At 40.9% G+C, this 21,809-nt stretch overlaps 1 protein-coding gene across 6 annotated transcripts in view; it reads left to right on the top strand.

Annotated features, from left to right (window-relative positions):
• The window catches only part of ubr4 (ubiquitin protein ligase E3 component n-recognin 4), a 57,046-nt gene that overhangs the window by 23,770 nt on the left and 11,467 nt on the right, over window positions 1-21,809 (top strand). For 2 of the 6 annotated variants that reach the window (XM_049581300.1, XM_049581299.1), the window contains 48 exons: window positions 152-343; window positions 861-931; window positions 1,469-1,616; window positions 2,353-2,586; window positions 3,397-3,567; window positions 3,660-3,842; window positions 4,307-4,465; window positions 4,863-5,015; window positions 5,190-5,417; window positions 5,708-5,865; window positions 5,996-6,170; window positions 6,602-6,803; window positions 6,984-7,147; window positions 7,367-7,583; window positions 8,004-8,220; window positions 8,952-8,984; window positions 9,269-9,332; window positions 9,457-9,591; window positions 9,865-10,039; window positions 10,282-10,413; window positions 10,655-10,776; window positions 11,009-11,120; window positions 11,286-11,416; window positions 11,919-12,096; window positions 12,404-12,508; window positions 12,989-13,126; window positions 13,517-13,685; window positions 13,798-14,002; window positions 14,078-14,191; window positions 14,437-14,646; window positions 14,734-14,883; window positions 14,987-15,214; window positions 15,445-15,523; window positions 15,634-15,873; window positions 15,992-16,160; window positions 16,750-16,894; window positions 17,220-17,305; window positions 17,408-17,495; window positions 17,645-17,838; window positions 18,027-18,266; window positions 18,371-18,509; window positions 18,713-18,838; window positions 19,260-19,388; window positions 19,482-19,831; window positions 20,097-20,187; window positions 20,361-20,445; window positions 20,873-21,000; window positions 21,235-21,364. In XM_049581300.1, coding sequence (XP_049437257.1) covers window positions 152-343; window positions 861-931; window positions 1,469-1,616; window positions 2,353-2,586; window positions 3,397-3,567; window positions 3,660-3,842; window positions 4,307-4,465; window positions 4,863-5,015; window positions 5,190-5,417; window positions 5,708-5,865; window positions 5,996-6,170; window positions 6,602-6,803; window positions 6,984-7,147; window positions 7,367-7,583; window positions 8,004-8,220; window positions 8,952-8,984; window positions 9,269-9,332; window positions 9,457-9,591; window positions 9,865-10,039; window positions 10,282-10,413; window positions 10,655-10,776; window positions 11,009-11,120; window positions 11,286-11,416; window positions 11,919-12,096; window positions 12,404-12,508; window positions 12,989-13,126; window positions 13,517-13,685; window positions 13,798-14,002; window positions 14,078-14,191; window positions 14,437-14,646; window positions 14,734-14,883; window positions 14,987-15,214; window positions 15,445-15,523; window positions 15,634-15,873; window positions 15,992-16,160; window positions 16,750-16,894; window positions 17,220-17,305; window positions 17,408-17,495; window positions 17,645-17,838; window positions 18,027-18,266; window positions 18,371-18,509; window positions 18,713-18,838; window positions 19,260-19,388; window positions 19,482-19,831; window positions 20,097-20,187; window positions 20,361-20,445; window positions 20,873-21,000; window positions 21,235-21,364 — 7,492 coding nt within the window. Of the gene's footprint in view, window positions 1-151; window positions 344-860; window positions 932-1,468; window positions 1,662-2,352; window positions 2,587-3,396; window positions 3,568-3,659; window positions 3,843-4,306; window positions 4,466-4,862; window positions 5,016-5,189; window positions 5,418-5,707; window positions 5,866-5,995; window positions 6,171-6,601; window positions 6,804-6,983; window positions 7,148-7,366; window positions 7,584-8,003; window positions 8,221-8,951; window positions 8,985-9,268; window positions 9,333-9,456; window positions 9,592-9,864; window positions 10,040-10,281; window positions 10,414-10,654; window positions 10,777-11,008; window positions 11,121-11,285; window positions 11,417-11,918; window positions 12,097-12,403; window positions 12,509-12,988; window positions 13,127-13,516; window positions 13,686-13,797; window positions 14,003-14,077; window positions 14,192-14,436; window positions 14,647-14,733; window positions 14,884-14,986; window positions 15,215-15,444; window positions 15,524-15,633; window positions 15,874-15,991; window positions 16,161-16,749; window positions 16,895-17,219; window positions 17,306-17,407; window positions 17,496-17,644; window positions 17,839-18,026; window positions 18,267-18,370; window positions 18,510-18,712; window positions 18,839-19,259; window positions 19,389-19,481; window positions 19,832-20,096; window positions 20,188-20,360; window positions 20,446-20,872; window positions 21,001-21,234; window positions 21,365-21,809 lie in introns of all 6 variants that reach the window. The other 4 variants (XM_049581298.1, XM_049581295.1, XM_049581301.1 and 1 more) reach the window with 3 other exon arrangements.

Raw genomic sequence — 21,809 nt, 5'->3', positions numbered from 1 at the left:
ATATATATATATATATATATATATATGTACACACACACACCAGTATATTGCACCACTTTCTGAAAGAGCCTGGCATTTCCAAAGGGAGTTATTAGCACTGTTAATCGTTAACTACCGAGTAATTGATGTGCACCTGTTCCCTTGATTTCAGCACGCCAGCATGCTGGAATGCTCATGCCACATTATCTCCTATCTGGCTGATGTGATGAATGCCTTGCGGCAAAGCAGTGGCCAGGGCACCACAGCGCTGCTAATGGAGGGAGAGGAGAAGGCAATGGAAGTGGATTCGGACTGGGTGGAGGAACTTGCTGTAGAGGAGGATGATTCCCAAGCAGAGGACTCTGTGAGATCTCATCCCTTTATGTCTCAATGTCTATCCTCCTGAAAGGGGGCCACGTTTTGTAAATGCTCAGTGTACAGACCTGAACATAAAATGTTATGGAATTGTTGTTGTGAAAACTACCGTAGTTTAAATGATGTATAATGTTATCGTTTAAATATTTAACTAAACAGAAATGTCAAATTATTATACAGTCTGTCCTTCTGACCAATCTGAGGAACATAGAATATAGCAAAACAACAAAATGTTACTTTAAACCAATTGCCCCAGAAAGTCATTTACCTGCTGCAGGTTGACTTAAAGGGAAAATCCCTCTGGTTTAGGTGCATAGTATGTCTCCAAGTCCAACTCATGGCAGTGTCCAACAAAACAAAAATGATGAAGATAACAAATAATGAGTTTTTACCATCATAGTTTATTTCCCAAAACAATGGGGAACATTCTCATTATTGTGATGTCAGGAGTTCTGCTTGAGTTAAATGGAACAATTCATTGTAACAAATGTGTCATTGTTTGACAGGATGAAGACTCCCTTTGCAACAAACTGTGCACCTTCACCATTACTCAGAAGGAGTTCATGAACCAGCATTGGTAAGGAAAACTTTGTTTTCTAGGGTTTTTGTTTTACTCATGAATGAGACCAAGGGTCCTTTTTTTTTTTGTTTAATCATGATTAACTTAAGGGATTTTTAGCAGGTCATAGGTCTTTTTGGTACGAACTGCAAGTTTGTTGCACTTGAAAATAGATTTGTCACACAGAAACCCCTGTCATAACTCAGATTAAAGAGGAGTATAAAGATCCCACATACAATAGATTTACGTGAATCAGAGTAGTTGTTGACATTTGTCCATGGAAACTTCTTAGAAATGACATTATGAAAAATTCAACAAAAGATTTGTAAAGTCTAAACACTTCAGTTTAGAAAAAGTAAGGTTTGCCCTAACAGAAACCTGTTATGTGAATTATGTTACGCAGTTATGTTTGTTCCTGTCATGCACACACACAAATGAGATTCAGATGTTCACCTGCTAAAATACCTTTATGTAGAAATATGCAGGTGACATTCTGTTATCACTAAAATGTTCATGCACTATAAACAGTCTGTCCTGTTCGTTTTTATTCTTTAGGTACCACTGTCACACCTGTAAAATGGTGGATGGGGTAGGTGTGTGCACAGTGTGCGCCAAGGTCTGTCACAAAGACCATGAGATCTCCTATGCCAAATATGGCTCTTTCTTCTGTGACTGCGGTGCCAAAGAGGATGGCAGCTGCCAGGTGAGACCGAATACCTCAGGTCATCATGGGAAGAGAACAACAGCGGTAACTTTGGCTTGCAAGTCATTCCCCCATTGACTTCCATCCAGTCATTTCATTTGGTCAGGGTTATAGCTAGCCCACACACGTGGCCATAAAATGAGAGAAATCATGTTACAAATGTCTGTTGTCAACATTTTTTTTATTGTTAAGGCCAGCTTTCCTAGTTAATCTTAAATAATGGACTTCTGAATGTGCATGTGATGATGAACAAACCATCAACTACATTTTATCTTCAGTTGACTTTTAGTTTGATAACAAGTGTAATAGGCTTTTTGCATTCTTTTATTTTTGTTAGCAGATTTTACTTCTGTGTCAGTCTTGTGATTACATTGGCTCATTTAGTCTTGTTCTAGGAGATAAAGTGAAAGTATTGGCATGCAGCAAATTCCAATTGTCAGTACAGTTAATAATTGTTACAGTGATATGAGGAGTCTTGTCAATCCATGATTTTTGTTTGAAAAAGTGTGCCTCCAACCAACACAATCTCTCACCTTTCTTTTGACTTACTATATACTCCACACTGGAGGAGCTAGCAAAGTTAAAACAATAGCAGGTTATTCTAATCATAAAGAAGTTAAACAAAGAAGATGTATCTGATTGTATTTGATGTGCTGTCACATTCAGTTTTACATGCATGCACACATCAACAGTGCTGTTGTTCTCACTGCTCCACTCTGTGTCATACCATCCACAGGCCTTGGTCAAACGCAGCCCCAGCAGTGGCATGGGCTCCACCCTGAAAGAGTCCTCTGCGTTCCAGAGTGAGCTGCGAATGCCTGACAGTGCTATCCGCCACCAGAATGCCTCACCCTCTGACAAGGGCAAGGTCACCATCTGCGATGGCAAACCTGGTGATGAAGACAGACCTAAGAAAAGCAGTGTGTGCAAGAGCATTGAGGGCTGCCAGGAGGAGTTGGTAACACAAGTGGTGAGATAAAATAATTATAGTCTTTATTTATTTATAAAGGATTTTCAAGACAGTGTTAAGATGTGCTTCACAAAGCAGAAAAATCATTCAAGTCATAAAATCAACAGGTTTTAAAAGAAAACAAATTAAAACTGGTGTTTGGTGTGTTACACCAAGATAACAAAAGACAGTTTAAAGAAAATGTAAACTCATTTACAATCAGGAAAGATTTTCCGATAAAAGTGTGTTTCGAGAAGGGACTTAAAAGAGATCACTGACTCAGCTGACCTTTTTTCAGGCATATTGTTCCAGTGCCTCAGGGTCCTGACTGCAAACGCTGTGTCCCCTTTAGTTTTCAGCCAGGCCTCTGGAACAAAAAAGTCCATAAAATCTTGAAATCGGGTCTAAAACGTACTGGGGGCCAGTGTGAAGACGTTAAAACTAGAGTGATGTGGTTATGTGCCTTAGTTCTGGTTGAAAGCCTGGGCAGCTTAGTTTTGTACATTCTGGAACTGATCAATAGATTTTTGGTTCAGGCAAGAAAAGAGGCCGCTGCAGCAATCCAGGCGTAATGAGATTACAACGTGTCAAATGATCAAAAAGATTTTATTTTTTAAATATTTCTAAGATGATGATGAAAACATGAGTGCAGATATCTTTTCTGAAATTTTCCCCATATGATTGTCTGTCATCTGTCTTTGTTTTAGCTGAAGAGTCAAATGACTTAACAGTATTGCACTTCTTAAAGCAGAGGTATTTCAGGTTTATTTTACGTGAACTGCACTGCACATTGTGTGACCCCAAGCTTTTGGCGCTCTTTCTCCACAACAGATGGGATCATCCACTGCAGCAGTCATACTAGAGATGCTCATGTTTCTCATGGAAGCCATCCAGACCAACTTCCAGCAGGCATCAGCAGTGGGAAGCAGCAGCCGGGCTCAGCAAGCACTCAATGAACTGCATACTCAGGACAAAACTGTGGAGATGACTGACCAGCTAATGGTATGAAAACCTGTATAATTTGGAGAGGTTAGAAAAAAAATTACTACATTGTATATAATAAACTGCATGTAAATTGCTCCCCTTTTCCTCAGGTGCCCACACTTGGCTCCCAGGAAGGGGCTTTTGAGAATGTGAGGATGAACTACAGTGGGGACCAGGGACAAACTATACGCCAACTCATCAGTGCACATGTCTTGCGTCGTGTTGCCATGTGTGTCCTGTCGTCACCCCACGGCCGCCGCCAGCATCTTGCAGTCAGTCATGAAAAGGGGAAGGTAAGCTTCACAAACCAGTATGCTGAATCCTGAAATAAGGATGTTGTTATTATACAATAATAAAAAATAGATTGAGTACACAATTTAATTTAGATTTTGAATTAAAAATCCACAATTGAATTTATCTCCGGACAGGGTTTGATATACCTGAGTTTAGTTACTTAAAGTAGCACCACGACTAAACAAAGCTGTACTTTTGGCAATGCTGCATGGTTGCAAATACTTTTGAAATAAAGCAGACATGGACTACTTGATCATCGTGTCATTCCATACAGCAAAAAGAATGTGTTGTGTCAATTGATAGATTTTAATGTAAATATGAATGATATACATTTACAATATAAATCTGGTCTGAAGTTGTTCTCTTCACCCTTGAATGTGCATTTCTGTTGGAGGTTCTTTAATATTTTCTTCTTTGTCTGGACATCTGATAACCAATTTTCTCTCCATGTCCCTCTTCACAGATCACAGTTCTGCAGCTGTCCACTCTCCTGAAACAGGCTGACTCAAGCAAGAGGAAACTAACACTGACCCGTCTGGCCTCTGCTCCAGTCCCTTTCACTGTCCTCAGTCTCACCGGAAACCCTTGTAATGAAGATTACTTGGCTGTGTGTGGCCTCAAGGTCAGCTTCCTTTCACTTTAAGATTGTTATGTTTTGTATGTTTTCTAATCCTGTGGGTGCAAATAAACCCATTAGGTCCTGATCAGACAGAGTGTGTGTTAGCAGCCTGGGACGGCTTTTTGTAATGATTTTCAATGAGAGTGAAGCATTTTGCTTGCTGCTTTTCTGTTGCCGAGCACTCTTATTCTAAATGCTTCCTGTTTTTGCGAGAAGAGAAGATCACAATTAAGTTCCCTGGATCATAAGCATGGTAGAGTTTAAAGTAGGTGTTCATGCTAATGTTAGCCAAGTCGCTCTAGATGTACTTTTTTTTTTTTTTTTAAATGAATTGCTGCTCTACAGGAATTTGGTATTTGACTGTTCTGTCTTTGTTGTTTTTTCATCTTGTTTTCCCCAGGACTGCCACGTACTAACTTTCAGCAGCACAGGCTCTGTGTCAGACCATCTGGTGTTGCACCCACAACTGGCTACTGGCAACTTCATCATCAAAGCCATCTGGTTACCAGGCTCACAGACTGAACTTGCCATCATCACCGCTGACTTTGTCAAGGTATGTAGTAAGAGAATTGACATTTTGTATGTTCCTCTTAAATAGAGTATTGATCTGATTGAAATTGATTTGAGAAGACACTCAACAGGTGCGTAACGCATGACTATGATTGTTCTGCTTTTTGCATGGTAAGAAAATCCTTGTCTTTTTCTATTCCTCTCCCTTGCCAAACAGATTTATGACTTATCAGTTGATGCCCTGAGCCCCATGTACTACTTCCTGCTCCCAAGTTCCAAGATCCGTGATGCTACCTTCCTGTTCAACGAGGAGGGGAAGAACATTATTGTCATCATGTCTTCAGCGGGTTACATGTACACCCAGCTCATGGACGAATCCAGCAGTGCCCAACATGGCCCTTTCTATGTCACCAATGTTTTGGAGATAAACCATGAAGACTTGAAGGTAAGGAGGATGTATACTTGTATACAGTTGAATTAGTCACATGAAATTGTGTGATGTTCAAAATGTTATCAAGTCAACAGCAAAATATACTATGAAATATATTGTTGAAAGGGTTTAGACTATTGCAAGCCCTACAGTGTATTTTTGCTGTCACTGTTTTTAATGTTTGGTTGACAACATGTTCACATTGATAATGTTCACACAACACTTCAAATCAGTGTTTACAGTTTCTAGAAGATGCAGAATGGCAGAAAGCAATATTTAGGTAAATTCTCTCTGTGTGACTCCAGGATAGCAACGGGCAGGTAGCTGGCGGCGGTGTGTCTGTGTATTACTCCCATGTGCTTCAGATGCTTTTCTTCAGCTACAGCCAGGGAAAGTCTTTTGCTGCCACAGTGAGCCGCAGCACTACCGAAGTGCAGAGACTCTTCCCCATCAACGTCAAAGGGTAACACCTCTTCCACACCATATATGGTCTCTTCATTTCCCTGGCGCTCCACTAGGCCTGGGAAATGTAACGGATATCTGAAAGAGCTAACTCTTTCTCCATCTTTCTCTTGCTCTCCTGCTTTCTTTAGCTCAAACGGCGGCAGCAGTAAGATGTCACCTGCTCTTTGCCAGTGGTCTGAGGTCATGAACCATCCAGGCCTGGTGTGCTGCGTGCAACAGACAACAGGCATACCGCTTGTCATCATGGTCAAGCCAGACACCTTCCTCGTCCAAGAGATAAAAACTCTGCCAGCCAAAGCTAAGGTAAGGGCCACTGACTGTGGAGTTGTCAGTGTTGCGTTTTCTTGTTGTTCAGTCAAATACAGCAAAGAAGTTGTGTTTGCCATCTTGTTTCCAGTACACATATGTAGAACACATTGACATACACAGACCTCTAGTTGTAGTGCATATAAAAAATACATCCACGAGCAAATCTGCAGCTTCATGTCCGTGTCCATATTGAAATTTGACCAGATCTATAGAGAAAGCTTTTGCTTTTTTTATTGAGGACTTTTACATACACTACATACTATCCAATGCCTATATGTATTACAGGAAAATAGTAACACTTGATTATTAAGCATGAAATTGTAGCAGTAATCGTGTAACCATGTATATGTTTTCCTATTGCCTAATGGATGTGAGGCATTACCATTTCTTAACGTTAACATTAATTCATTTTGTCTTTCCCCCAGATTCAAGATATGGTAGCTATCCGGCACACGGCCAGTAATGAGCAACAGCGCACAACCATGATTCTTCTCTGTGAAGATGGAAGCCTGCGAATCTACATGGCCAATGTGGACAACACCTCTTACTGGCTCCAGCCCTCGCTGCAGCCCAGCTGTGGCATCAGTATCATGAAGCCAGTCCGCAAGCGCAAAGCTGCTGCTACTAGTGAGTATAAAAAAAATGCAGTTTTTTGATCACAAAAAATACAAGCAAGTAGACCAGCACACATTAGCATTCATTCAGAAAACAGAAATGTTGAGGGATTGTGTAGCCAGAAAATGGTCATTTACATAGAATACGCTGTGTGCCTGGCAAAATGTTTAAATGCAAGAATTTTACTTGCAGCCACCCGGACATCCAGTCAGGTGACATTCCCAGTGGACTTCTTTGAACACAATCAGCAGCTGACAGAGGTGGAGTTTGGTGGCAATGACTTGCTGCAGGTCTACAATGGACAGCAGATCAAACACAGGCTCAACTCCACGGGGATGTACGTGGCCAACACAAAGGTAGGGACATTTCAATGAAATTATTCTGTGTTAAAAATGGTGTAAGAGACTGCTTTGCCCTTTTTAATCATTATACCAACAGTGCTGGCTTCACAGCTTTTTTTTCACTGGTGTATGTGGTCTCACTCATATGAATGCTCTGTAGTTGTACTGTTGAATAATCAGACAAATTAAGCAAACCACAAGAAATGTTGTCCTGATTCTTTTTTTTTCTCCTAGCCTGGGGGATTCACTGTGGAAGCAGTGAATAACAACAGTTCAATGGTGATGACAGGCATGCGGGTGCAGGTGGGCACCCAAGCCATTGAGAGGGCTCCCTCCTATGTGGAGGTCTTTGGCCGCACCATGCAGATAAACCTGACGAGAGCCCGCTGGTTTGACTTTCCTTTCACCAGAGAGGAGGCCCTGCAGGCGGACAAGAAGCTTTCCATCTTTAGTAAGAGTGTGCAGTGATGAGAATACCTGGCTACTTGTTGTTTATAACCTCACTTCTATTTATATCTATTATGTAGATTACCTGTTACTTCAGAAGTCATTTCTCCTCTTAATGACCGTAAAATACAGAGTATTTTATGACCGTTTCTTTAAAACAGCAAAAGTAAAATGTTTGTTTATTTATTGGTCCAAGAGGGCAGATCTCAGTCTCTGTTTGGCATAATAATGATTCAGTGAATGAGCTTTATGCATTTTATGCAGTTGCTAACCTCTAAGCAAAATGGTGGATGTGAGTATCTGAACAAAAGATATACACTGTTTTTGCTCTGAGCTGCTCCTGTAACTTAAATCACATGTAACTTGCTGCAGACTGTTTAGAAACTGTCTTCTGATGCAGTTTCATTCTCCTGTTCCATTAAAGTTGGAGCATCTGTTGACCCAGCTGGAGTCACCATGCTTGATTCAATCAAGATCTACGGTAAAACCAAGGAGCAGTTTGGCTGGCCTGAGGATCCACCGGAGGACTTCTCTTCGGCCTCGGTTAACAATGTCTGCAGTCCCAACCTCAACCAGGGCAACGGCACCTCTGATGGAGACATAGCCACCCCAACCACCACCAGCGGCACTGTGCTGGAGAGGTATGAGCTTCACCCTCATGGGTTCATAAGGTCAACACAAGTTTTCTGCTTTTATATTTCTCAATCCCCTGTAGTGATGAGATAGTTTGACCTTTTCTTTGCCTTTTGAATGCTCTAGCTTGTGTCAACTTTATGTTTAATTGCTTTTTATCTACATAGTCAGATTATGTTTACTGTTAATACGTATAATCCTTTAAATACCTGCAGGTATTACTGTTCATTGATTTGCCCACAAGGGTCTTATGCCTACAAGGGACTTGTGGGCAAATCATAGTTATTGCTTTATGATGGTATTGGATTTTTATATGATTTTTGCAGAAACGTAATGAAGTACATTGATTTGACAAGATTAGCCAAAACATTCCCGTGGTTGTTTTATCTTTTTATCTTCAGTTTCTCAATTGGTTTTCCAGAAAATGAACTAAAGTAATATTAATAAAATTTGTGATGAAAAATACCAAATATATATATTTTGTGATGGATGAGATAGATTTTATTCATATCATCCACTCCTAGCATATCTGTACTCTTCATTAGTCTAGCTATGTAGTCTTAACAATGGGGGATGGGTTCTCTTAAGAGTATTTAGTGCATGGCTATCGTGATGTCATCTTTTCTTGCATGCTTCTCTTTTGTTCAATGAATCATTTAATTTCACTTGTTTCTTTCTGTGATCCTCACACTTTTGTTTTTGTTCTTTTTTCTTTTGCTCCCAAAAATACAATAAAAAGTTGTGAAACTGAGTCCTTATCAACCTTGGACCGGTTAGTAACTGCCCTTTCTCTGCTTGTTTGTATGGTTTTGTGCATGTGTGCCAGTTTGTGTGTCCATGCCTGAGACTTTGAACATGCCACGCACCATCTCCACACTTGTGCAACAGCAGCAAAGTTATTTTATTTCCTGACAACATTTATTCTTGCATTCAGTGTTGTTTTGGCATTTAGATCAGCACAAAGTGCACCAGGCTGAGATTTTTTTTATGTTTGATTGGTTGATTTCAGGCCAAATCTGTAGTAGGAGCAGTGTTGATCTTCTTTCTTAATTTCAGATTGGTAGTCAGCTCCCTTGAGGCTTTGGAAAGCTGTTTTGCAGTAGGTTCCTCCAGTGAAAAGGTAAAAAATCTTTTTCTTTGTTGCCTTTAAAATTAATAACACGCTTGAGTGGAAACCCCTGTGTTAAATAAACTTGCTTGTCTTTAGAGAGCATTACTGACTGCATGTCTTTAACTTTGTGTAGGAGAAGAATAAGGCCGCAGCACTAGAGTTGGCCACTCTGCTCCTGTCCATGCCGACCCCTGCAGGTGTGCAGCAGCAGACCAAGGGACTTCTTGCCAGCCTGCACACCAGTCGGACTGCTTACCACAACCACAAGGTAAAAAAAAATGCCTTGTGATATTTCCAGCAGAAATCGTTTGTATACCGTATCAATAACATTTGGATCAACATTCGCTCCAAACCCAGTAAAATTATTTAATCACTTCAAATTACTATGAATGAAAGATTAAATGTGACATACAGTAATTTAAAGTGAGAAGTACTTATAAGTGTTTAATGTTGTGCTGCTCATTCTCTAACATCACTTAGGAAGAACTAATGTAATACTACAAATAACTAATATATCACTTATTTACCCCCCTCTTAACAGGACCAGTCCTTGCTGAGTAACGCAGTGCAGTGTCTGAATAGCTGCAGCCGTGAGGGGAGGGAGCTCGATCCCGATGTCTTCCAGAGGCTCGTGATCACTGCCCGCTCCATTGCAATCATGAGACCCAACAACTTGGTGCATTTCACAGAAACAAAGTCATTACACCATGATTCTGGTGAGAGGCTATTTTGGTGGCGATTACTGTTGCCCAAGGCTAGAGAATGTCAATTTGTGTGTAAATGAATTTATGTGATTTTACAGCTGCGTTTTCTGTAAATATAATTCCATAACAGATAATGTCAAAAGAAGTTCTCCTGAACAACGTGTGGTTAGAATGACTTTAATAAGTGGCTTTGGAGCTAAATAACCTAAAAGTTTCAGAGAAGACTCATGCATGGTTTGTTCCTCTTTATACAGAAATGACAGAGGATGGGCAAAAACATGTGGATGGTGAAAGCTGCAATTTCATCACACAGCTGATGAATAACTTTTGGAAGCTTCATGCCCTAAAACCAAAGAACGCCTTTCTTGCCCCTGCTTGCCTGCCTGGTAAGTTCAAACATTGGGATCCCAAAATGTTGCAAGTACATTGACTCAGTGTGAAAAATGTCAAGATAAGCTAAGAAGTAATGTGACATAACCAGTTGTCAACTCACATGTAAATGTTTTGTTGAACATTTACACATAAAGTATACAGCCTAGACGAACAATTTTGGTTTTTGTACTGAACACCTTGAAATTGAGAAGAAAATTCACGTTGTGTGAATGTTTTTCTTCTCCTCTATCTAAGGCCTAACTCATGTGGAAGCAACAGTAAATGCCTTGGTGGACATCATCCATGCATACTGCACATGTGAACTGGATTACATCAATGTAGCCTCCAAAATCTACATGCAAATGTTACTGTGCCCAGTAAGTATAGTACTTCATATCATTGTCAGATCATCATTGTCCAAAACATTTTGCCATTGCTAGTTGCATTGCAACATTCTAATTACTATCTTATTAACAATTTGTTAATGCAAGGCTATACAAGACTACTTATAAAATAACAAGTACATAGAAAAGATACAGAATACTGTAGTTAAAGGCAGTATAAACAGACTCTCATCAGGAATCCATTCTGGATTTGATCCAATTTCAGGACACAGCTGTCAGCTTTGCTTGTAAGCAGGCTCTGATCAGGGTGCTTCGACCAAGAAACAAACGGCGACATGTGACCCTTCCATCTCCCCCACGCTCCAACACACCTATGGGTAAGTTTTCACAGGCTTTTTATACAAATCCTCTATGTATATACTGTATGTTACTTGCAGTTTTGTGGAGTTTGGCTATTAAAGCTTATATTTTATAGTCTAGTATTAGACTATAGTTGTTTCAGGTTTTTTTTTTAAAACTTGTTGGTTGACATCCTTCATCAGGAGACAAGGATGATGACGATGACGACGATGCAGATGACAAAATGCAGTCATCAGTGCTGACTGGAGGAGAAGAGGGTAGACAGGAGAGTCAGGAGCAGAGTGAAGTGGACCATGGCGACTTTGAGATGGTGGTGAGCAAAAAAAAAGGACACAAAGTCTGTTGGTTTTATGTGACATCAGTCCCTCACTTTTTAACATAGTGAGAGAAAATTGGCACATGTTAAGCAAGCCCCTGCACCCCTCACACAAAAATAATAAATCATTTAAAGTACAAGATAATACACCTGATCTGAATGATCCTTCTTTTAGTCAATAATAATGAACCAGACTATAAACATGGTTTAGTTTATTTTAACTCGATTCCACTGTGCACAGCAACACAACCGTAACGCTAATTATTGTCTGACTGTATGTCACAAAACAACGCTTTGTATCGCGGTTATGTTCAGCTGCAAAGACATCTAATATAATTGTTCCAATTGTTGTCATTCTCCAAGTATAACATTGTTCACATATCATAGACTGACCCTACAGAGATTAGTGGAACAGACACTCATCGCAACCCTTGTTTTTTTGCCCAGGCATGTGACTGAAATGTCAACAATAACACCGTTTGTTTTTCTACTTCTTCAGTCAGAGTCCATGGTCCTGGAGACAGCAGAAAATGTCAACAATGGAAATCCATCTCCCTTGGAGGCTCTGCTGGCTGGAGCCGAGGGTTTCCCCCCTATGCTGGACATTCCTCCTGATGCAGATGATGAAACTATGGTAGAGCTGGCAATCGCTCTCAGTCTTCAGCAGGATCAACAAGGTAAGCAGCCGGAAAATACAAAATAAAAGCAATCATTGCAAGACTCCTCATATGTGATGAAACAGTTTTCTACTGTTTAAAACAGTTGTTTGAACCTAAAAATTAGACTTAATGACAACAGGGAGGCACTAAGCAGTTGATAGCAAGTCTGGGGAATAATTCCACCAACACAGTGAACACAATTTAGCTGTTTACCTGTTTGGTCATTGTTTAACTCAATGGGTCAACCAAATCTGAAGCATCATTTAGGAGATCAATATTTCATGTGAGTGCTTCTAACATAATGTACATATTTTTGACATTTTAGGCAGTAGCAGCAGTGCTCTTGGCCTTCAGAGCCTTGGCCTGTCAGGCCAGGCCCCAAGTTCCTCCTCACTAGATGCTGGCACCCTTTCAGACACGACCGCATCAGGTAACAAAACCACCTCTGATCGTATGTGATCAGGAGGAAGCTAGATTTTTATATCTGCAAGATCTCAGTAGCTAGAAGATTTTAAACATAAGGCATTAAAATATTTTTCTCTTAGCATCAGTTTTTAATTACCATTGCCAGAATTTTACAGTACATGTTTTGTGACCATTGATAATATTCCATATTGAAGCTGTAACCCAGTCTGTGGCACATCTTGTGGTCTTTATTTCAGTATTTTAAAATTCAAGCAGTTGTTTATCCTCTTTTCAGTCTGTCTTGTTTGCTCAGTGAGGTAGTAAATGTTTATGGTAATGCTGTTAATAGGGTCAACAGGAAAAAAAACATCTATAGCAGTTTAAAGTGTTTTGAATGTACTGCATGCCTTTTTGTACTGTTGGTGCACAAGTATGAACTAAGATCAAGTATCCTGGACAGATGACTGCGGTGTATTTACTGTTACAGCTATTGCTATGATTTCAGCCCCGGCATCTGATGATGAGGGCAGCACGGCTGCTACTGATGGCTCCACGCTGCGGACCTCCCCAGCTGAGCATGGCGGCAGTGTGGGCTCAGAGAGTGGAGGTTCTGCAATTGACTCTGTAGCGGGGGAGCACAGTGGTGGGTGATTTCAGAACACAACCAAATACAAGATACTACTGTTTTTATGCCATCCTGATATTTAAAATATTATGTGGGTCTTAAATAAGATCATATAGTATCCATAAACCATACATATGTCATTCTGTATAAGTCTTTAAAAAATGATTCCAAGACAGTCTAAACCTTACAGCTGTTGGTCAGCTATCATAGCAATTTTCTGATTAAAATTTCATCCATTAACAACCTTCTGAATACAATATTTCTTAGATTAATGATCATGAAGGTTTTGAAGAAGCACATATCACTTTTTGATTTAAAAATAAAACCTTAACTCTTAACTAATTTTTATATATTACCATGTTACCAATTTGCTTTATTACATTTGTTATTGCCTGCATGTGTGTACAGTGTCAGGACGCAGTAGCGCATATGGGGACACAACAGTGGAGGGCCACCCTGCGGGTCCAGGCAGCGTGAGCTCCAGCACTGGAGCCATCAGCACCACCACAGCCCAGCAGGAAGGTGAAGGCTCAGAGGGAGAAGGAGAGACCGAGGGGGACATCCACACAAGCAGCAGGTCAGACATCCCAAATGTTTAGCATGAGTTTATATGAAGGAGGAGGGCTCAAGTTTAAAATCTGCCTGTTAAGTCCCCATCTTAACATCTTTTGTTTTTTATTTCTTGTCAGGCTACACATGGTTCGTCTCATGCTACTAGAGCGCTTGCTTCAGCACCTTTCTCAGCTCCACAACGTAGGTGGAGTCCAAGCCATCCCTTACATGCAGGTTATCCTGATGTTAACCTCTGACCTGGATGGTGAGGATGAAAAGGATAAGGGGGCCTTGGATGACCTACTAGCACAGCTCATTGCTGAGCTTTGCATGCACAAGAAGGTAACCACAGTCTACTTGTCATGAATTAGGCTGAATGTGTCATTGTTTTACTTAATCCATGTTATTCCTCTGCAGGACGTGTCCAAGAAGAATGAGCGCAGCTCCATCAATGAAGTTCACCTGGTCATCATGAGACTACTCAGCGTCTTCATGTCTCGAACCAAGTCTGGCTCCAAATCCTCCTCTGAGGTACATTCTCCATTTCTAAATGCAGCTCTCACTGATTTCATTAATAGCTAACAGTTAAATCTCTGTTTGAAAATATAAAAATAACAGAGGGCACATATGAAAATGTGTAAAACCTGAACACAACTAAGACATTATAGGTTGTTCAAAGCCACCTCAAACTACCTACAGAATGATTTCTTCGTGGAAAGCTTTCATCTTCTTCATGAGGGCTCAAAACTAAGTTGCTTGTACGTTGTCACTTCCAGTCTTCCTCGCTAATTTCAAACGCCACAGCGACTGCTTTGCTCAGCCTGGGAGCTATTGACTACTGTCTCCACGTGCTCAAATCACTCCTGGAGTTCTGGAAGAGCCAACAAGGTGAAGAAGAACCTGCAACAACCAGCCAGCTCCTCCGCCCACACACAGCCTCCTCTCCCCCAGACATGAGCCCTTTCTTCCTGCGCCAATATGTCAAGGTATAAGATCTTTATCTTTAAAACTTGAAAAATAATTTTTGTGTAAGGAATTATGATATGAATGTTCTGTGTTGCTCTCCCCATTAGGGACATGCTGCTGATGTGTTTGAAGCTTACTCCCAGCTGTTGACTGAAATGGTGCTCAGGCTGCCGTATCAGATCAAGAAGATTGCTGACACCAACCCACGTATCCCACCTCCTGTCTTTGACCACTCTTGGTTCTACTATCTGTCTGAAGTAAGCAACTGAATGTATCAGTTATGTTATTTTCCCTTTCAACATTTGCCTACACAAAAGTCATAGATACAAGCCCTTAAATTTGTCTCCCTTTGCTCCTCAGTATCTAATGATTCAACAGACGCCATTCGTCAGGAGGCAAGTCAGAAAGCTGTTGCTGTTTATTTGCGGCTCAAAGGAAAAATATCGCCAGCTGCGGGATCTGCACACTCTCGACTCTCATGTGCGCAGCATCAAGAAGCTCCTGGAGGAGCAGGGCATCTTCCTTCGTGCTGGTGTGGTCACAGCCACATCTGGCTCAGCTCTACAGTATGACACACTCATTAATCTGGTGAGTGTTTTCTAAAAGGTCATCCAGAGCTGTTTATGTATGCTGTGTATTGGCTATAACTCATGTTTTTTTTCACGAGTTGATGTTGTTTGTCTTAATAAGCTGAAATATTCATTGCATGCTATTTTTTTATTATTATTATTTCATTTTTTTTTTGCTCTGTAAAGTTGTTGTAAGGATTATGATTTTTGTAACCTGCGATTAAGTGTAACTTGCTTCTCTTGGTGCAGATGGAACATCTGAAAGCTTGTGCTGAAATTGCCACTCAGAGGACAATCAACTGGCAGAAGTTTTGCATGAAGGATGACTGTAAGTTGTTTCAGATTAGCTTTTATAACTGGACACAAACTTTTAAAGGCAGAAATTTAACACAATTTGTCCCTTTTTCCTCCCCTTACCTGTTTCTTTTCTCTCTACAGCTGTGTTGTACTTCCTGCTTCAGGTCAGCTTCCTAGTAGATGAGGGTGTTTCCCCAGTCCTATTACAACTGCTGTCCTGTGCCCTGTGTGGCAGTAAGGTGCTGGCCAGCTCCTCCTCCTCCTCTTCATCATTCTCAGGAGGAGGCTCTGGAAATGCTGGGCAGGCAGGAACTCAGTCCTCTCAGAGTAAGTCCTCCAGTAAAAAGAGCAAAAAGGAGGACAAGGAGAAAGACAAAGAGGGTGAGGCAACGACACAGGCTTTTTCATACTTCATTCTAGTTCTTCTTGTTTAGATGAGACACATTGATAGCAAGTGCTTGTGTCTTGACTGTGTTGTATCTTTGCTGACTGACCTCAGGTGATGGAGTTGGCAGCCAAGAGGATCAGCTGTGTATGGCTCTGGTCAGTCAGCTCAACAAGTTTGCTGACAAGGAGACACTGATCCAGTTCTTGCGCTGCTTCCTGCTGGAGTCAAATTCATCTGCTGTGCGCTGGCAAGCCCACTGCTTGGCTCTCCATATCTACAGGTACTATAAATATGTAATACACTGAGACATACAGTAGATAACTAAATATAGTCCCCAACTCAAACCCAAAGCCCAGTTTACACAAGGCAGCCTCTTCGAATGCTTCCTTTTAAATCTAGACCACCTTGACCAGATTTTAGACAAGTGCAGGGGTCATTTACATTTTTTAGGCCAAGGACCACTTAGCTGAACAAGAGATGGAGCAGGGGCCCTGTTATGTATATATTATAAAATTGCACTTTATGTTAAACTGGGCAGATGGAGGTTGTCAGGCAGAGGGCACTTTTTACATAGATAATCAGCAAAAGGCAAAATATGTTGGATTTATGTTCATGTGTTTTTTTCAGACATATTTTACTTTTTGAAAAGGAAAGAACCCTTCAAAAAAATGTATCAAAGGATTATTTAGCGGCCTCCCTTCAGTGACTCTGAGGACCCCCTAAGGGTCTCTGTTAAAGACTCAGGGGCTAGTGAGATTGAATGTGAAGTTTTAGCACCCAGGAACACACAATAGAAAGAATGTGGGTATGAAAGTATAAATGAATTATTCAATGGTGACATTACGTCCTTGATGTGCATTTCTCTGCAGGAACTCCAGTAAATCTCAGCAGGAGCTGCTGCTGGAACTGACTTGGGCCATCTGGCCTGAGCTGCCTGCATATGGCCGCAAAGCTGCCCAGTTTGTGGACCTGCTTGGATACTTCTCACTTAAAACCCCTCAGACAGAGAAAAAGGTTTGTTTGAAGGCCTCATGGGCTACTCTTGTACTGATTTTAGTACAGCAATTGTTGTGAAGTCAGCTCATAAAATCTGACTTTGGAACTATATTTGTTAGTGTTTTTACTTTTCCCAACAGTGTAATTTGTAAGCGGCGTGCGATTTATGTCCTTGAATGTCTTTGTAGTCTCTTCCTATTTTTTCCCCAATAATTGTTTTCTGAGAGGAGATTTTTTTGGCTGCATTTAAATGTAGTTCGGCCATCTTGCTTAAATAATGAAGATAATGTGAGACAGCATTTTTTAATTAATAAATTATGTTTGTTTCTCTTTTCTGTTCTAGCTGAAGGAGTATTCCCAGAAAGCTGTGGAGATTCTGAGAGCACAGAACCATATCCTGACAAATCACCCCAACTCTAACATCTACAAGTATGTCTACACAAACATCCTTTTTTGTTGCAAGTAGAATGCAATTTTAAGTAGTGGAAATTACATGCATAAAATGTAATGATTTGATGTTTTCTCCTGCAGCACTCTGTCTGGTTTGGTGGAGTTTGATGGATTTTATCTGGAGAGTGACCCCTGCTTGGTGTGCAACAATCCAGAAGTTCCCTTCTCAGTAAGTGCTTCACAACTTCACTGAAATAACACAATCTCTAGCCTAAAATACACAAGACATTTAGCTAATATAATTCCCATTTTTAAGACCCTTATGGTGTAAACACAGTGTATTATTAAACTAAACATTGTCTTCTGTTTGTCCCTCAGAACATAAAACTGTCATCAATCAAAGTGGACACCCGGTACACCACCACACAGCAGGTTGTCAAGCTCATTGGAAGCCACACCATCAGCAAAGTCACAGTGAAGATTGGTGACCTTAAACGCACCAAAATGGTCCGCACCATCAACCTCTACTACAACAACAGGACTGTACAGGCTATTGTGGAGCTGAAGAACAAGTATGTGTCAACTAAGAGCTGCTGGTCTTTCTCTCTTTCCCTGTTTTCACTAGTTATGTGTTAAGAATATTTAATTAAAAATGAAGTTTTAAGGCAGAAAGATTACATCGTGGTCACTTGCCACAGTTTTATTTTCATTCACGTGACACTATAAAGTAGAAGCTTTTAACTTAATTGTCTGTTTTTAGGCCTGCTCGTTGGCACAAAGCCAAGAAAGTTCAGCTGACCCCAGGACAAACAGAGGTGAAGATCGACCTTCCTCTACCCATCGTTGCATCCAACCTGATGATCGAGTTCTCTGATTTTTACGAGAACTACCAGGCCTCCACTGAGACCCTGCAGTGTCCACGCTGCAGTGCCTCTGTGCCGGCCAATCCTGGGGTGTGTGGCAACTGTGGTGAGAACGTGTACCAGTGCCACAAGTGCAGGTGAGCAGCAGGTTTCCTCTGCAGGTCTTCAAAGATTGAGAAAAGTATTGAAATGATTGGAGACTTTGAAGTTAATTTATTTTAAATTGGTTATTGTCTACCAGGTCTATCAACTACGATGAAAAAGACCCCTTCCTCTGCAATGCCTGTGGTTTCTGCAAATACGCCAGATTTGACTTCATGCTATATGCTAAACCATGCTGTGCTGTGGATCCCATTGAGAACGAGGAAGACAGGAAAAAGGTAAGCAGCTACTCTTGTTTGAAAAGGAAATGGGGAAAAGGGGTTTGCCGTTCCAAAAACATCAGCCTACTCGTATGTTTTGTCCTCATTTTTTTGCTGAGGAAAGTAGATGAGTGAAGTAGTTTTCCATGAGTGAATTTAGGAGTCTCTACCTCCACCTTCACTCTTCATCTCTTATTGTTTGATGTATTCTTTTCCTGAAGGCTGTGACCAACATCAACACTCTGCTGGACAAAGCTGACCGCGTCTACCATCAGCTGATGGGCCACCGACCGCAGTTGGAGAGCCTCCTGTCTAAAGTCAATGAGGCAGCACCAGAGAAACCACAGGTCAGTCACAAGAGGAGCCTGAATAGTACTTTGAGGTCTAATACTAGATGTTGGATAAGAAATTGAGGCATGAGTAATGTGGATCATGTCTCTTTGACCAGTTTTGCTATTAACTTAAGTGTATGCAATTCACAGTTTATACACATGCATCGTACACATACCTGGGAAATTATTTAGTCTTTCTAAAATCATTTTTTAGCAAATGTAAGGCTTTGATTGCAGCTGATCAACAGAATTGGCATTGCAGTAATACATCATATGCCCACTAGCAGAACTGCTTGATGTCATGTCATTATAGTAGTAACAGTATTTTTGTAAACTGTTTGTTTTTATATCTTCAAATTTCGATTCGAGCATGTTTTTGTGCTGTTTCTACAGTGTTATCTCATAATGTTATTTTGTCTTTTCGTGTTTCCCTCAGGACGACACTGGCGCAGGTGCAGGACTTGGTACATCCTCTGCTAATGTGAACAGATACATTCAGCAGCTGGCCCAAGAGTACAGCGGAGACTGCAAGACATCATTTGATGAACTCTCCAAGATTATACAGGTTAGAAGGAAAAAAAGAAGTCATAATTTTCACAGTAACTGCATTTGTTTTTCCCTGCTCACATCAAACTCTGGCCTCTATCTTTGTTTACAGAAAGTGCTTGCATCTCGTAAAGAGCTCCTGGAGTATGATCTGCAGCAGAGAGAGGCTGCCACCAAGTCATCCCGCGGCAGCAGCAGCCACCAGCCCACCTTCACCGCCAGTCAGTACCGAGCCCTCTCCGTGCTGGGCTGCGGCCACACCTCCTCAAACAAATGCTATGGCTGTGCCTCAGCTGTCACAGGTCACTGCATCACACTGCTTCGTGCCCTGGCCACTAACCCAGCCCTGCGGCAGATCCTGGTCCTCCAGGGTCTCATCCGTGAACTGTTTGAATATAACTTGAGGCGAGGTACAGCAGCCATGAGGGAGGAGGTGCGTCAGTTGGTCTGTCTCCTCACCAGGTATGTCCCTCCACCATAATGTGGTTAAGTAGAGGTGCTGAGTAAATGTTATAGATTTCCATGACTTGACGTTAGTGACTTAAGCGTGGTACTCAACATTGTCAGAGTTATGGGCAGTCAGTCCCTAAGATGTTGAAATTACAGCATTTACTGTACATCTAGATTAATTTCTTGATTGTTACATTTAACTGTGTATGTATGCAGTGCATTGCAGTGGTGATTAAATATTCTGACTCTTGTTTCCTTCCGTATTATCCTGCTTCAGAGATCATCCAGAGGCCACGCAGCAGATGAATGACCTCATTATCGCCAAGGTGTCAGCTGCTCTCAAAGGCCACTGGGCCAATCCTGACCTGGTATGTCCTCTTACATGTCCAACTAGAACCTGAAGAAATTAAGTAAAAGAAGCCTCGTGATTCTGCTATTGTTTGTTCTTTATTTTAAAACTTATAATCAACAAAGCTCCAGCATTTAGCAAACTTTTCTGAAGAATTTTAATATGAAGGTTACGTCTTTGTGTTTTCAACAGGTTAGTAATCTGCAGTATGAAATGCTGCTGCTGACGGACTCGATTTCAAAAGAGGGAGGATGCTGGGAGTTACGGTTGCGTTGTGGTAAGCCTGATTTCCTAATCTTATCGATTAAAAACATGGGGTATTTTTTTAAGCTCTGTTTTAGAGTATTCACCTGTGGGGATTAGTTTTATGTGGAGTAGCTTATGCCGTAGTTTGATGGACTTTTTCAGATTCCTGTCTTTGGCCCTAAGTCCCTGTCTTGTGTGCATTGTTGTAATTCTTTGTTCTTCTGTCTACGATATTGGTCCAGTCAATAAACAATATAATGCATCACATTATATCTTTTGCATCATCTTACCATCCTATACAACTATACTATGTTGCTTGAGTTAACATTAATACCTCTTAAGTTTTTAGATGCCGTGTTTTCATTTAGCTGTGGTCAGCCTTTATTGTGTTAGGGAAGTTATTTTGACTGGTTGCACTTCAGGTCTTTCTAACAGCAATTTATTTTCTGTCCTTGCAGCCCTCAGTCTGTTCCTCATGTCGGTGAACATAAAGACACCTGTAGTGGTGGAGAACATCACTCTCATGTGCCTGAGAATCCTGCAAAAGCTGATCAAGCCCCCTGCTCCCACTAGCAAGAAGAACAAGGTAAATATGCTGCAACTATGCCATAAAGGTGGCAATGGTGCGAACTGTCTTAAATAACTAAAAAGAACCATTGAATTATTGTAAAGTAATTATAGTAATAATAATTATAGAATAAAAATAATTATTAAAATACACCAGCTCAAAATGTAATCATTTCATATGCCATGTCTGTCAGTTACTAGTTGGTTGTATCATGTTCCCTTACACAACAACATACGTTTGCTTTGGTTACAGGATGCTGCTATTGAGTCCCTAACCACAGTCAGGCCCTACAGTAATGAAATCCATGCCCAGGCCCAGGCCTGGCTCAAGAAGGACCCCAAAGCATCTTATGAGGCCTGGAAAAAGTGTCTCCCAGCAAGATGTAAGTACTCTGTCTAAACAAATATAAGTCTACTGTTAGACACTATCCACAAAGAGCAGCAGAACCAAAACTCTACCAGGGTGAGCAATTGACCCTCAAAAGCAACATAAATATGATGGTCAATGGCAGCGAGACTGTACAAGGGCGTTAAATGTGGATAAAAATTACCTCACCAGTTGAGTGATCTGGTGTATTGATATCACCATGCCCTTGTGTAAAGCAGCGCTTGCTACCTATACACTGTGGCCACTTAATGGGTATTATAACATATGCATCTCCAGTCTGTAAATATTTATATGTGTGTATGTCTTTCTCTTCAACTGTTTTTTGTAAGATAATTTCATATGTCATTGTTTTTCTTAGAGCAATATCATCAGCAGGGGAAAACCCTAACAAATACACATTATATCAGTGTAGTGAGATGGTTCTCTTACTGCTTTTCAGT

Source organism: Epinephelus fuscoguttatus, linkage group LG7, assembly GCF_011397635.1.
Source record: "Epinephelus fuscoguttatus linkage group LG7, E.fuscoguttatus.final_Chr_v1".
NCBI lineage: Eukaryota > Metazoa > Chordata > Actinopteri > Perciformes > Serranidae > Epinephelus > Epinephelus fuscoguttatus.
Note: the sequence above shows the minus strand (reverse complement) of the source record. Positions and strands in the feature narration are given on the sequence as shown.